This window comes from Ambystoma mexicanum, chromosome 1p, assembly GCF_040938575.1.
Source record: "Ambystoma mexicanum isolate Mex_15411 chromosome 1p, UKY_AmexF1_1, whole genome shotgun sequence".
NCBI lineage: Eukaryota > Metazoa > Chordata > Amphibia > Caudata > Ambystomatidae > Ambystoma > Ambystoma mexicanum.
In genome coordinates, this window is record NC_090921.1 from 1,191,594,368 (window position 1) to 1,191,607,383 (window position 13,016).

A 13,016-nucleotide genomic window follows, 5' to 3' on the forward strand; every position below is an offset into this window, starting at 1 on the left:
AAGATGGTTACCAAATATTTGGTTTGGTATGTGTATCGTTTAGGCTATTTATTTTATCTTAACGAATACATTTGAATTGTAATGTGACTGCTGTTTACTAAGAACTGATTGTCTATGTGTAGGTGTGCTACTTGTAAATGTGTTAGCAGCAAATGAGTTTATTTAAAATGGTTTTAAATGCTTGTCTTAAATGTATAGGTTATGTTTGTAATGTGTGAAAGGTTTATTTTAAACTGAAACACAATAAATAAAATACAATGTAAAAATATCTTATAGAGATCATTTGGAAAGTACACAAATACCAAAGTAAAGCACCCGGACAATATACATATTTATAAAACATGTTAAACAAAAGCAATATGGTTGTAGCTTTATTTTCCCCATCATTAATAAAATACTAGAAGCACCGGAACTCTCATGACTTAATGGCATACAATCAAAGACATAGGGTAATAAGGCCACCCGTAGACCTGGCCAGCAAGGCCGGAATGGTGATGGGTCATACTAAATGACTGGCAAGAGCTCGACTCGCATTTCAAACCTGTGTGAGGGAAATAAAACCTTGCCTTGACATGGGCAGGGAGAATCTGACTGCATGACTATACTATATAGAAGCGGTAAGATAGAAAGAGAAGCAGTAAAATAGAAAGAGAGAAAGAGAAACGGGAGGTGGAACACAGGCATTAAGGGTGAGACCGAAGAGAGGTTCAGAAAGCTCACCACAAAGGGGCTAGATCAGCAATATAGAGAAAGGGAGAGATCATAGAGCAGATGAAAAAAAGAATGAGTAGGACACCCAAATCACAGACCTCGGACAATGTAGTACATTGCTGTCTCCTAGCATGCTTAGCTACACCTGCCTGCAGCCACCGCACCTCCTGTAAGACCATAGGGCTGCGCACCCAGTGTTGTGCTGCATTTTGAGGAATCCAGTCTCCACCATCTTTTCTGCTCATCATTTCATTGCAAGGACCCCCCACACCCCACGGGGATGCAGCATCACCCGAATAGTTGTGGCCAGTGGAGGTGAAGGGAATTTAATTTGTGCCGGTGTGTACTATGTGAGAGGATGTTTAAAGCTTGTGGAAGACAGCAGGGTAGATCTCTGGGAGAAACAGGCAGGGATTCTGACCACTGTCCTTACTATCTGACTCCCATTCCCTGACTTCCTGATGAACACTTGATAAACACCTTGAACTTGCCCCAACAGACTATGCTCTGGTGGGCAAAATCCCCAAAAGGACACTAAGCTGAGCATGTTAGAATGAGATCTGATGCATTGCTCATCCCATCAACCAACATTTTAAGGAGGGTGATCTGTGCACATACAATCCTCAAATGTCAAGCTGACCAAACGTTATTGACTCCCATAAACCTTAGCATGTAGCTGATGGTAATGAGTGGAGATTCCAGTTTTTCCCCTCCCCCGCATCTGCCAATGTGCAGATCCTTGTTTGGTTAATCATGGGGTACAATTTGAGAGAGAGGGAGAGACAGAAGCAAAGAGAGAGAGAGAGAGAGAGAGAGAGAGAGAGAGAGAGAAGAGAGGGAGAGAGAAAGAGAAAGAGAAAAAGAGAGAGAGTTTGGCAGTGGTAATGTGAGATAGTGCAATTGACCTATTTGTAAGGGGCCAGTGGTAGGAGTGCAAGGCTGAAGGTTGTTTTGTCTTGAGAGGCGTAATCCCCTCATACCCTGACCAATGGTCTCCCCTCTAAAACCACCTTACATTATACTCATGAATCCCGACAGGCAGCCGCTACACACCTAGCCTTTACCACATCAACAATAATCAAGCATGGCTACGCTCTATTTTTTAACCCTGTCACACCCTCCTATATCAACAGCTAACCTGGCTCAAAGTGCTGTACTCTATCAGATCTTCGGTTCCTGCCCATGAATAACATATTCCCAAGTGCCTCTGCCATACCCATGGCCAACAGAGGTTTTTTATTTGCTTCTCCCACTGCCCCACCAATCAAGCCCCTGTCCCTTTATCTTAAAGAGCCATGTTCAGAGAGTCCAACAAAAGTGGCATAGTGGTGCTATACATGACCACTTACTTTACATTACTGTCCTCAGAATGACAAATTTGCTAATCCCAGCATATCATCACAGCTCTGCCAATGCACATCGATCTTACTCTTCAAGATGGAGCCCACACACAGATCTACTAATGTATCTCTGTCGAGCCAGAAACCCATGTAATTCCAGTGATGAGCCCCACACACATCCTCAGCAATACCTGTCAATTACTAGAAGAAGCAATAAGGAAGGCAAAATAATGATCACTGAGGAGAAGGAGTGAGCGGCGAGGAGGCAGAGTGATCAATGAGATATGAGCCATGGAGAGGAGTGAGGTATTAGGAGTGACAAGGTGAACTGAAGACTGAGGTGGAGGAATGAGGAACTAAGCATTTTGAGGAATGAGGATGAGAAGTGAGACATGATGTGATGAAATTAGAAGGGAGATGAGTGAGGAGGACGGATGATAATGTCATAACATGTGCAATGTGTACTGAGTTAGGAAGAAGAGTGAGGTGTTAGGATGAGGAGTGGAGAGTGGAGAGTGAAGACTAATGAGTGAGAGGGATGATTGAGGGGATGAGCCAGGAAGAGTAGTCAGTAGCCGAAATTAGGTTTCTGAAATTGGATAATGGATGCTATGGAGTGAGTCACTAAAAGAGAGGGGGATCTTCAAAGAATAATGTCAGAAATAGAGAGAGGATGGGGTCTCCACAGGGTGAGAGAGCAAGGAGGACTAAGACAAAAAAAACTAAAGATGGGGAAGAGGAACATCAGGGGGAATTTTGGGAACAATCAGAGAAGGAGAATAGAGGAGTCAAAGGAGAGGGTGAGATTCCAGTCGAATGCAGTACTTACCAACAATGGGTAGCTGGTTCCTAGAATCGTCTGGTCGATAAACCTAGGAGAAATTAAATGGAAAAATATTAGCACTGGATAACGTTGTCAGATTTGTATAATATTGTATGCCAGATTCTTTCCATGTCAGGGTTCTATAATAATAGGTGATTCTATGACCTAATTGAATGGTACTCAATGTATTAAAACCAGCCCTGTCAGGATACAAATCTATGTCCTACGGCCTGAATACAGACATGTGTGGCATGAGATAATGTGACAGGATCAGGGTCATGACCCTGTCAATGGGGGAGGGCAGGAAGCCTCTCAATCTGGAACAGGGGATCACTAAAAAAAAAAGTCAGAACCAACCCAGCCCCAGATATGTGAAGTGGGAGGTCCCTGGTCCTTAAATAATTTCCCTAAATTACTGTACACAGAAAAATACTCCATTGGATCCCTGTGAACTACAGAGCTCAATTTAAAATCCTGACCATGCCGCACAAGTCCTATATTCCTGAAAGATAAACTAACAAATGGCCAACCACAAAGAGTCCTGCGATCATGCAACAGTCGTCTGCTCATTTGCCCTAAGCCAAACCGTGTCATAGGAAACAGAAGATCCTTCAGCTTCCCAGAAGCTTCTGCCTGGAATGTGTTACCCTTGGCACTACGACTGGAAAAGGACATAATGGGCCTCATTAGGAGTTTGGAGGTAGCCATGCCGTTCTTACCGGCATGGCTACCCCCAAACCGGGTACCGGGTCCGGGTCCCAAAAATAGGGAATTACTGGGCTATGCCAACTTTAGCGGGCCCGGTAATTCCCTTTCTCGGGACCTGGACCCAGTACATCCCCATTCCCATCTGAGCCCCCATAGGGCTCAATGGGACTGGGGAGGCTGCTAACAACGGACCCATTAATGACGAGTCCGTTGTTAACATCCTGGTTTGCTTGTGGGTGGCGGTATGCACGTCTGGTCTGGACCAGACGTGCATTCCGCCACCCGCGACGAAACCAGTAATGTGGGGCCCCCGGAATGAACGTTGCCGGTACCTTACCGGCACCGTTCATTCCGCGGCCACCAGCCTCCTAATGAGGACCACTGCCTTTCCGAAAAAAATTGAAAACGATGCTGTTCGAAACAACTAGCTTCACCAGCCCCCCTACGCTGCCCTGTGCTTTGTGTTTTGTCTTGTGTGTCTTTGGCGCGCCCTGATGCCTGCCAGGTTTTCAATGTGTAATAAATAAATGTGTAGCAAATGTTGTCCCGGGTGCCACTCTGTATCTCTCAATCCCTCCTCAAATAGTTCCCTGCCACTGTTTTCTTTTTTTTCAGAACCGCAACTACCATAATCCACCTGGACCAACACAGAAACCGGGACTGGATCCACACGAGGAAGAAAAAAGAACCACGACAAGCACGGCGAACCAGGAATGTACACCACATGCCATAAGTGACCAGGAAAACAGCAACCTCACCACCGAAGCAAATGTTAGAAAAACCGTGATGCAAAGGCATCAAAGGCTTAAAGGGGTTTTTAAAACCTCTCACTTACTCCTGGGGAAAAGACAGACACTGATTGGTGCAGGATGCCAGATGAGCGCTGCAACTAATGGGGAAGGGAGGGAGACACAGCGCCACCAGTTCCTAGGTATAAAAAGGGAGAGCAGGACAGGCAGAGTGCGGGTTGTTTCAGTAAGGTCACAGGATGACATGAACAAATACCTCACCTTTACTAACCTCTGTCACCAACTCTCCGACACTTCGCTCCACCGTCTGGGGAAGACAGACAGTGGAGCGAAGTGTTGGCGGGCTGCTGACAGAGGTTAGTAAAGGTGAGGCATTTGTGACAGAGGGCCTCATTAGGACCCTGGCGGAAAGGGCTTTACGCCGGCGTAGAGCATGGCGTACCTTTCCGCCTGACTACGAGTTTCCGTAGCGCCATGGTGATTTTTACGCCTGCTTTTTGCAGGAGGAAAAATCCATGGCGCTACGGGACTTGTTGTTAATTACGCCACCGTAATTTACGGTGGCGTAATTAACGCCTTCCCCACTCCCATTATGCCCTATGTGGCAAGAATGGGAATGGGGAAGGGCAGAATGGGGATTGGGGATTTACCGCCCCGCCAAGGTCGGGATGGGGCGGTAAGTCCGCCAACCACCATGGCGGAATTGGCAGCTTAGCGCCATGGACCATGGTGCAAATTGCACCATGGTTCTCCGCCAGGGTCGTAATGAGGGCCAGAGAGTGGTACGCTTTATGTATAGTGCAATGTAGCAAGTGAGGAGAGAGTGTATAAAAGTTGTGAGAGAGCTAGAGATAGTGTGGGTGATAGGAGCGGGCTAATAGTTATTAGGGGGCGGTATCCCCATGGAATGAGGATGCCCAGGGAAATAGGGCGGCCGGTTGGGCCCATCGCGCAGCCAGCAGCCTCAGGCTGCAATAATGACCCTAACACCAGTATTTGGCTGCAACTTCAGATGGGAGAACGCTCGGCTCTTTTATTAGAACGGGTCACCTGGTCACACATATGACCGACAGGCAACACGTGACACCACACAATCCCTTTGGCTCCGTGCAGATGTAACAACATCCCATGCCAAGGGTGAACACAAATGAACAACACAATAACGACAACATCAAGTGGCATGCATTATCGTAAATAATAACTCACATTGCCCTCGTGGGTCAGTTTAGGACATTACCACATACACAGTTTGCAGGGGGGTCCACTATCAACATTTGGCGGTACAGATTATTAGCGTGTGAGTGATGGAGGTGACTACTTGGCACACAGGCAGTTCTAGCAAAACAAGGATGACATGCTATCTTACTGGGCCTACTTTAAGAAGGCGAGTCATCTAGCAAAACAAGGATGACATGCTACAAGGATGACATGCTATCTTACTGGGCCTACTTTAAGCAGGCGAGTCATACATGGGATCACAGTTTCAAACATGCATTACTACTGAGTCAACTTTAAGTGAAGCACGTTTGCAGGATCACAGCTTCTTAAACATGCCTCATTGACATGCTGTGAGCTAAGGAACATATATGTATGCGTTAACTATACACATTCAGGACCTGGACACTTTGATCACTTTATTAGTCAAGAAAAGAGTAGGGAACGTTCCATTAGCCCCGAAAGCCACGCCAGAGCCACATCAGCAGTTTGGTCATGGGGACAGTGACTCCTTCTTAATGAACAAAAGAGTAGAGAGCACCCCACTAGTGGCAAAGCCGCACCAGGGATACCAGGGCCACATCGGTATGGTCACAGGGACAGTCCCTCTTGGTAGTCCAGAAAATGTGGAGAACACTACATTAGCCAGCAAAGACGCATCCAGGGACACCAGGGGCTACATCGGCTGCCATCTCTCAAGCAAGTCAATGCTCAGTCTAGGCTGAGCTTGGAGGCACCCGTCCAGGAGCCGGTAGAGGGTCTTAGGAGACACCATTCCCATAGCTCCAGAAGCAGCTGGATGATGCTTCAGGCATGGGCTGGGAGGGCTCTTACTTGTGGCGGTCAGTCAAGAGTCTTTTGTGCCCCCCATGAAAACGGGGGGGTCGAGGGTGGCCCTCTCCTTGTATTCCCCGTCAAGAGTGGAAAGTCTGACAGCAGCCTGTGCCGACATTTTGGTTGCAGGCGGGGCATGGCAGCAGGACGCCACACCAGCTCCAGGCCCGATGGTGATGTTGGGCTTCTGGCAATGGTCTGGGCTGCAGGAAGTGCTGGCTACTGCAGACAGGAGCTACTACCAAGCATTGCAGCAATGGCGGGCCTGCCGTGTCTTCTTTCCCCCAGGCAGGAGCAATTTGCATCACTAGGGCAGCAGTGAAAACTGTGCCATGGCCACTCTCCCCCAGGCATCAGTTGAAGGCAGCGTATTTGGTCCATGCTGTCTTTCCAGGCACACCTTCTGCCTGACTGCACAAGCACTCTCTTTGGGGAGCGCTGCGGTCAGGCCAACATTGTTGCGCCCTTGTCATCTCCCTCAGGCGTGAGTTCACTGTGGCCGCGGTCCAGGTCGTGCCATCTGTGTGCTCACCCAGGTGGGAGTTACTTGTGAAGGACGGGCACAGGAGAGGCAGCACTCCATGTAGCGCCATCTCAGGACTCAGGGGCCTACTAAATGTACCCAATAAGACAGCAGTGATGGCCATGCTGTGTACCCTCTGCCCGAAGCGGGAGAAGGTCACACTACTGTGGTGGCAGTTAAGGCTGCACCCTTTTTATGCCCCCAGGCTGGAGTTCGCTCCGGCTGCAGTCCGGGTTGTGCCATTTTGCAGGCTGCACCAGGCGGCCGGTGCAATTTGAGGCAATACTGGCTTTATTACATTTTTTTTCTATACTCTAAATCTACAAAATATTCCATAATGCATGTTTATTCCTGTGCAGTTACCTTTTTCTATGTGCCCTCATTTTCTGAGGCTGGCACACCCTCCAATTGAAGACACTGCACCCTATCAGTGACCAGTAATAATGCATAACTAGCAATTAAAAAAGAAACATATTTATAAAGAAAATTATTTTGTGCTATTAGTGGTGTTGATTATTATCGTGACTAGGGCACAGCACTAGAGACCATACTGAAGGCTACCCACTAATGAGACTACATTAATTTCCACTGCATGGCACAAGTAACCAACTCGCTCAGGTAGTGACCTCCCCAGTATGGGACACTTTCTTAGTGAAAATCAAACAGCACTAGTGACCCCTGATCACCCAAGGTGACAACCCCACTACTTCCCACCAACCAATAACACTATTGACTACATTAGCACAGAAACCAAAATAGTAACTGCTAATAAACTGAAAAGCACCAGTGACTACCTCATAGCATCAGTCACCACCTCTCAGAACAGGAGACCACAGCACTAGTGACACCACTAGCTACTGGTTACCAAACTGCTATCATGTGCCCACGACATAGCACAATTAATGACCCCTTAGCACTAGTGCCGGACTGCAGGACCAATAGTCACAACATCCCTCTAGTAACCACCATGCAACAGTAAAGGCCACCCTACAAAGAACTGATTAGCACCTCATATCATTAAAAACCAATGTAGACAATTGTTAACACGCACTGCCCTAGCGACTGTATGATGTCACTAGACCTCCCACACCACCAGTGGCACCCTCACACCACTAGTGAAAAATAAAAAGTTCTAGTTTAATCTCACCAACAGTTTCTGTTACCACTTAGAACATTAATGAACACCCTGCTGCCCTTGTTACCTCGCAAACCAGTCACCATCCTTTGGAACAAGCAATTAGTTTACTGCATTAGTGACACCGTTAATCCAACCAGATTACACTCTGATGCACTGGTGACCAACCTCAAGGCCAGACTACCCGCTAAAAGCATTGGTACCACTGTGTGGCACCATCAAACACCTTACAGAACCAGTTAACACATCAGTTCTCAAACTATTAGTGAAGAGCATGCAACCATCAAACAAGAAGTTACCATTCTATAGTAGTATATACACCATAGCATGCAACGGGATAGGACGAAATGTCTGAATAAAAATCACCAACCCCACCAAAAGAACTAAAACACACACCAAGAAAAGTTCTAACTACCAAAAGTTCGAACTTTTCGTGGTATGTGTTTATGTGTTTTGGTGGGGTTGGTGTGAAAAATGAAATAAAATAAAAAGGCTACGGGGGGCTGAGCAGTGTCCGCCGCAAAACCCTGCTCACTATACTACAGAGTATAGTGAGTGGGGGTTGAGGGGGACACCCCTGCATGTTCGCATGGGAAATGTACGAACATTTTGTATTCATGCATTTCCCATGTGAACATTCCTGTCGCGGGAAAATCTGCCGCAGAGATATCACGTAGATCCGCATGCAACTAGAGGCCATTCCACAACACAAATGACCACTATACAACACCTCACATCATTGTTAACAACCCCACTGCACCATTTATTTATTTGAATTATGTAATGGACATTTGTAAGGTGCCTATACACAAGTTTTTCCAAGCGCCAAAGACAAAGGGGGTGGGGTGGCAGAGGGGAAAATGACAACATTGCACGTTTCTACTAGGTCTTGTGATATTCGTACCATGCAAGTGCAGTGAATCTTCTGCCAGGACATTCATACCAAATTGCTGGATATGTCATTCAACGGGGAAAAATGTCTTCGGAAAGGCAGTCGACATGTCTTTGCAGGTGATAAAGACCGATACGGAGACGGCACGTTCCCTGGGAACTTTGCAGCAGCAACTATCCTATACAATGAGTGTAGAAGAGCGTCTGAAGCATGAGGAGAGACGCAGAGAAGAGTTGTATCGCAAGTACTTTGAAGACATTCAAAGGCGTTTTGACACTGAGAGGGCCGTAGACTGCTCAGTTGTGGTTGTTATGAACAAGCAAACCAGGTTAGTGTACTCAGCATGTTTTTCCGCCAAAGCGGCCATCTTTGTAAGTGCTTTTTTCTTAAGTGGTTTAGAAGAGCAGTTCTCCAGCATGGGGTCTGTCGTGGATTTGCATGCTCATGAATTTTCCCCATCAGGCTGGGAATTCTCAGTAAAAGAAAGTTTCACTTACAAATTGTATTTCTTCTCTCAACCAATCACTGAACTCTGGGTCATACTGCCCCAGCCAATGACTGCCCTCTCCCTAATCTCCTCCTCTGGCAGCCATCTTCAAATTTTTACCACACGTTCAAGTGTTGGGGGGAGTCCTCGTGTTTTGCTCCAAGCTTTTCTGCGTTCCAAGTTTTTTTCGTAATGTCAAATTATAGTTAAATGGAGCCTGTGTGCTCTTTCGTTCTTTTGACTGGCCAACAGTGATCAGTTGGTCGGCTTCTTTCGTCACCCCTCAAAGGCACGAATCATCCAGTTTTCATCGAACATTCCGGAAGGTCATCAGGCCTACACCGCATGCCGGACCATGTCTGAGGAGGACGGAGGTTCTCTTCAAACTCTGCTCCAGCTGCAGATTGAGGAACTGGTTTGTGGAAGACAGCGCCAGTGCCTCTATTGTCACCATCCGGATCACGGAAGTGGATTGCGACATTTGCCTTGGATTCACCAAACGCACCAACAAGGATTCACGGCATGGCTCAACGCCAAAGCCTCTACCCCATGCGGCAAGCAGGGGCATGACTCACCCAGGACCGGCTGGTCCGGAAAGCGGGCTAAATACTTGGTTGCCTCGTCCATGGGGCTCCCACGACAAGCCTCCATCTCAATTGGCCTCCAGCTCCTCCTCGAAGAGGAAATCAGTAAACTCTGGGAGCTGTGGGAGAAGCCGCAGAAGGCCAAGGCGCAGGTGTCCGACCTATGCCTGAAGTCTCAGGTGGACCAGAGTACATCATACTCGATGATGGAGCTGGTGGCAGCAGCCCTCTCGTAGGCTAAAGGGGCTGACCCACTCAGGGGGGCCTGACGGTGCCCAGAGTGGGCCTTCCTCTCAGGCGGGAGGCTTTGGCCAAGCCGGTGGAGAAGACACCGGAGAAGAGGATGCCATCCCTGTGTCTAGCTCCAATCCCTCAGGCCTCAGAGGGTTTGGGGGGTGGGAGGGAGAGAGGCAGTGGAGACCTCTACCGTGCACTAGGGCACATATATTTCTTCTTTGAATGAAGATATCGTGCCCATTCACACGGACCAGGAGCATCTAGGGAATGACTGCTACTGGGGGAACGCAGAGTAGGATGGGATTGTCTAGAGAGGACGACAGCAGAGACGCCGTTGACTATGTGGGCCCGACAAGCCTACCCCCTAGAAAACTCCCATGGAACATGTCGCTGGACATCCTGTCCACTCTCCACATGCTGGTGTTGGAGGTACAGAAGAGGATGTTCCTTACATAGTGAAGAGGATGGAAAGATGAATACAGGAGACGGATGAGTGCACAGAGAGATGGCATGGAATGTAAGAGTGCATGGTATAAATGGAACAAACAGAATAGACGATTCGAGTACATGAGATGGGTGTAGTGCATGGGACAGATGGAGAGCATGGAACGGATCGAGTGCGTGCGACAAGTGACATGGGCTGAACCGATAATGCAGGATGAATGAACGAAGTGAGTGGAGCGGATGAAGTCGGTGGAGCGGACGAAGCGCGTAGAGCGGACGAAGCGCGTAGAGCGGATGAGTGCATAGAGAGGATGAGTGCGTAGAGCGGTGGTCGAAGTGTATGATACGAAGTAGTGGAACTATGTTCCCTGCTGGCCTGCACCCACTCCCTACAAATCCATTGCCACAACCCCTCCCACACACAATACAAACCCCCAAACACTTGCACCTGCTGTTTAAGGGTACGTTCAGTGCACTGCACTGAAAGGGCAAGCTGAAACGTCTTTCTACACTTTTATTTTAAAACGAAACCAACCAGAACGGTTTCTTTTTAAAATAAAAGTATAGGAGCTGTAAAACATAATTTAAAAAAGTAGAGGAGCACCGCTCCCGACCGCTTCCCCTCACTTCGACCACTGGTGTTGAGCAGATTTAGGGTGGTGAGCGGATGTAGGGCATGGTGGTTTTGAGCAGATGTAGGGTGTTGAGCAGATGTAGGGTGTTGAGCAGATTTAGGGTGTTGAGCAGATGTAGGGTGCGGTGGTGGTAAGCCGATGTAGGATGTTGAGCGGATGTATGGTATGGTGCGGGTGCAGAGCGGGTGTAGAGTGCAGAGCGGGTGAAGATTGCAGAGCGGGTGTAGAGTGCAGAGCGAACGGGTGAAGTGGTTGGAAGGAACGGAGCAAGTATGTGGACAAAATGGGTCAAGTATGCTGAATGGAACCAATGAAGTAGGTGGATGGAACCGGTGAAGGGGATGGATCAAGTGAAAAATGTGGTTGGAACGGGTGAAGTATGGGGTTGGAACGGGTGAAGTATGGGGTTGGAATGGTGGAACGGGTGGAACATGTGGATGGAACGGGTGAAATGGTAGAACGGACGAAGTAGGTGGATGAACGGGTGATGTGGTTGGAACCGGTGAAGTGGGCGAAACCGGTAAAGTGGGCAGAACCGGTGAAGTGGACGGAACGTGTGAAGATGACGTATGTGGATGGATGATGCATAGAGAAAGGATAACGCAGGTAGAACGAATGAAAGGAGCAGACCGGATGATGAAGGGATGAAATGCATAGATCAGACGAAGTGCACTGATCAGAAGGAATACATAGAACTGATCGAACTGATAATGCGCATAGAACTGAGCAAGTTCATGCAACTGATGGAATGCACGGAACAGATAGAGGGCATGGAATGGACACTGTACAAAAATGATAGAGTGCATGGAATGGGTTGGAGTGCATGGAATGGGTTGGAGTGCATGGAATGGGTTAGAGTGCATGGAACGGGTTGGAGTGCATGGAACGGGTTGGAGTGCGCTCGATCTCAAGCACCTAAGGTAAACCACCATATCAAATCTCCACGCTTACTCTCTTCTTTACACCACCACTCAACTAGAACACAGCAATACTATGACACCATTCGGTATAGCTGTTCTCATACCATCATTTGCCTCATACTCCCCATCGCCCTAACTAAACACTGCTGGTTACACACCCTCCAGCCTAGGCGTTCTCCTCAGGCCTAACGCAGCCAGAATCGGTCTGGATAACAACCTGCCAGAACGAACACATACTCTTGATCTCTCAACCACCACACCTACCGCTAGGAAGCAGCTATCACACGAATACCACACCAGCTGCACACATATCCGGTGCTCACACGCACCTTTATGACTCTCTCTATTCTCTCTACTGACTTGAACTTCGGTTCCCGAGGGCGTTCAACCTACCAGCGCCTTGAGACCATACCAATGGTACATAAGGCGCTATATAAAAGCAAAGTAACATAACATAACATAACAATAAGTGCGGGGGAAAAGGGGAAGGTAAGGGCAGTCGGAAGGGGATAAGGGAAGGGTGGGTGCAGGAGGCAGGGGCACCAGGGGGTTGACAAGTGCAAGGGGGAGCCCAACGAGGACAAGTGCCAGGGTGAACAAGGGGTAAGGTTCAGCTAGTTCAAGGATGGGATGGAAGCGATTCAGGCTAGTCTGGGAAGGGTGCCCAAGGGAAAATGCTGTTTAGGGCTGCTGGGAGACTGATAGGGGAGGGACTGGTCCCTGTAATACTCATAAGGGGCCAGGTAGCAGTCGCAGTGGCAGGGGGACATTAGCATGGG

The 13,016-nt window shown here is 48.2% G+C and overlaps 1 protein-coding gene across 1 annotated transcript in view; it reads right to left on the reverse strand.

The window, feature by feature from the left end:
* The window catches only part of LOC138451415 (phospholemman-like), a 366,388-nt gene that overhangs the window by 42,456 nt on the left and 310,916 nt on the right, over positions 1 to 13,016 (reverse strand). The window contains exon 7 of the mRNA XM_069604909.1: positions 2,881 to 2,923. Coding sequence (XP_069461010.1) covers positions 2,901 to 2,923 — 23 coding nt within the window. The 3' untranslated portion in view covers positions 2,881 to 2,900. The remainder of the gene's footprint in view (positions 1 to 2,880; positions 2,924 to 13,016) is intronic.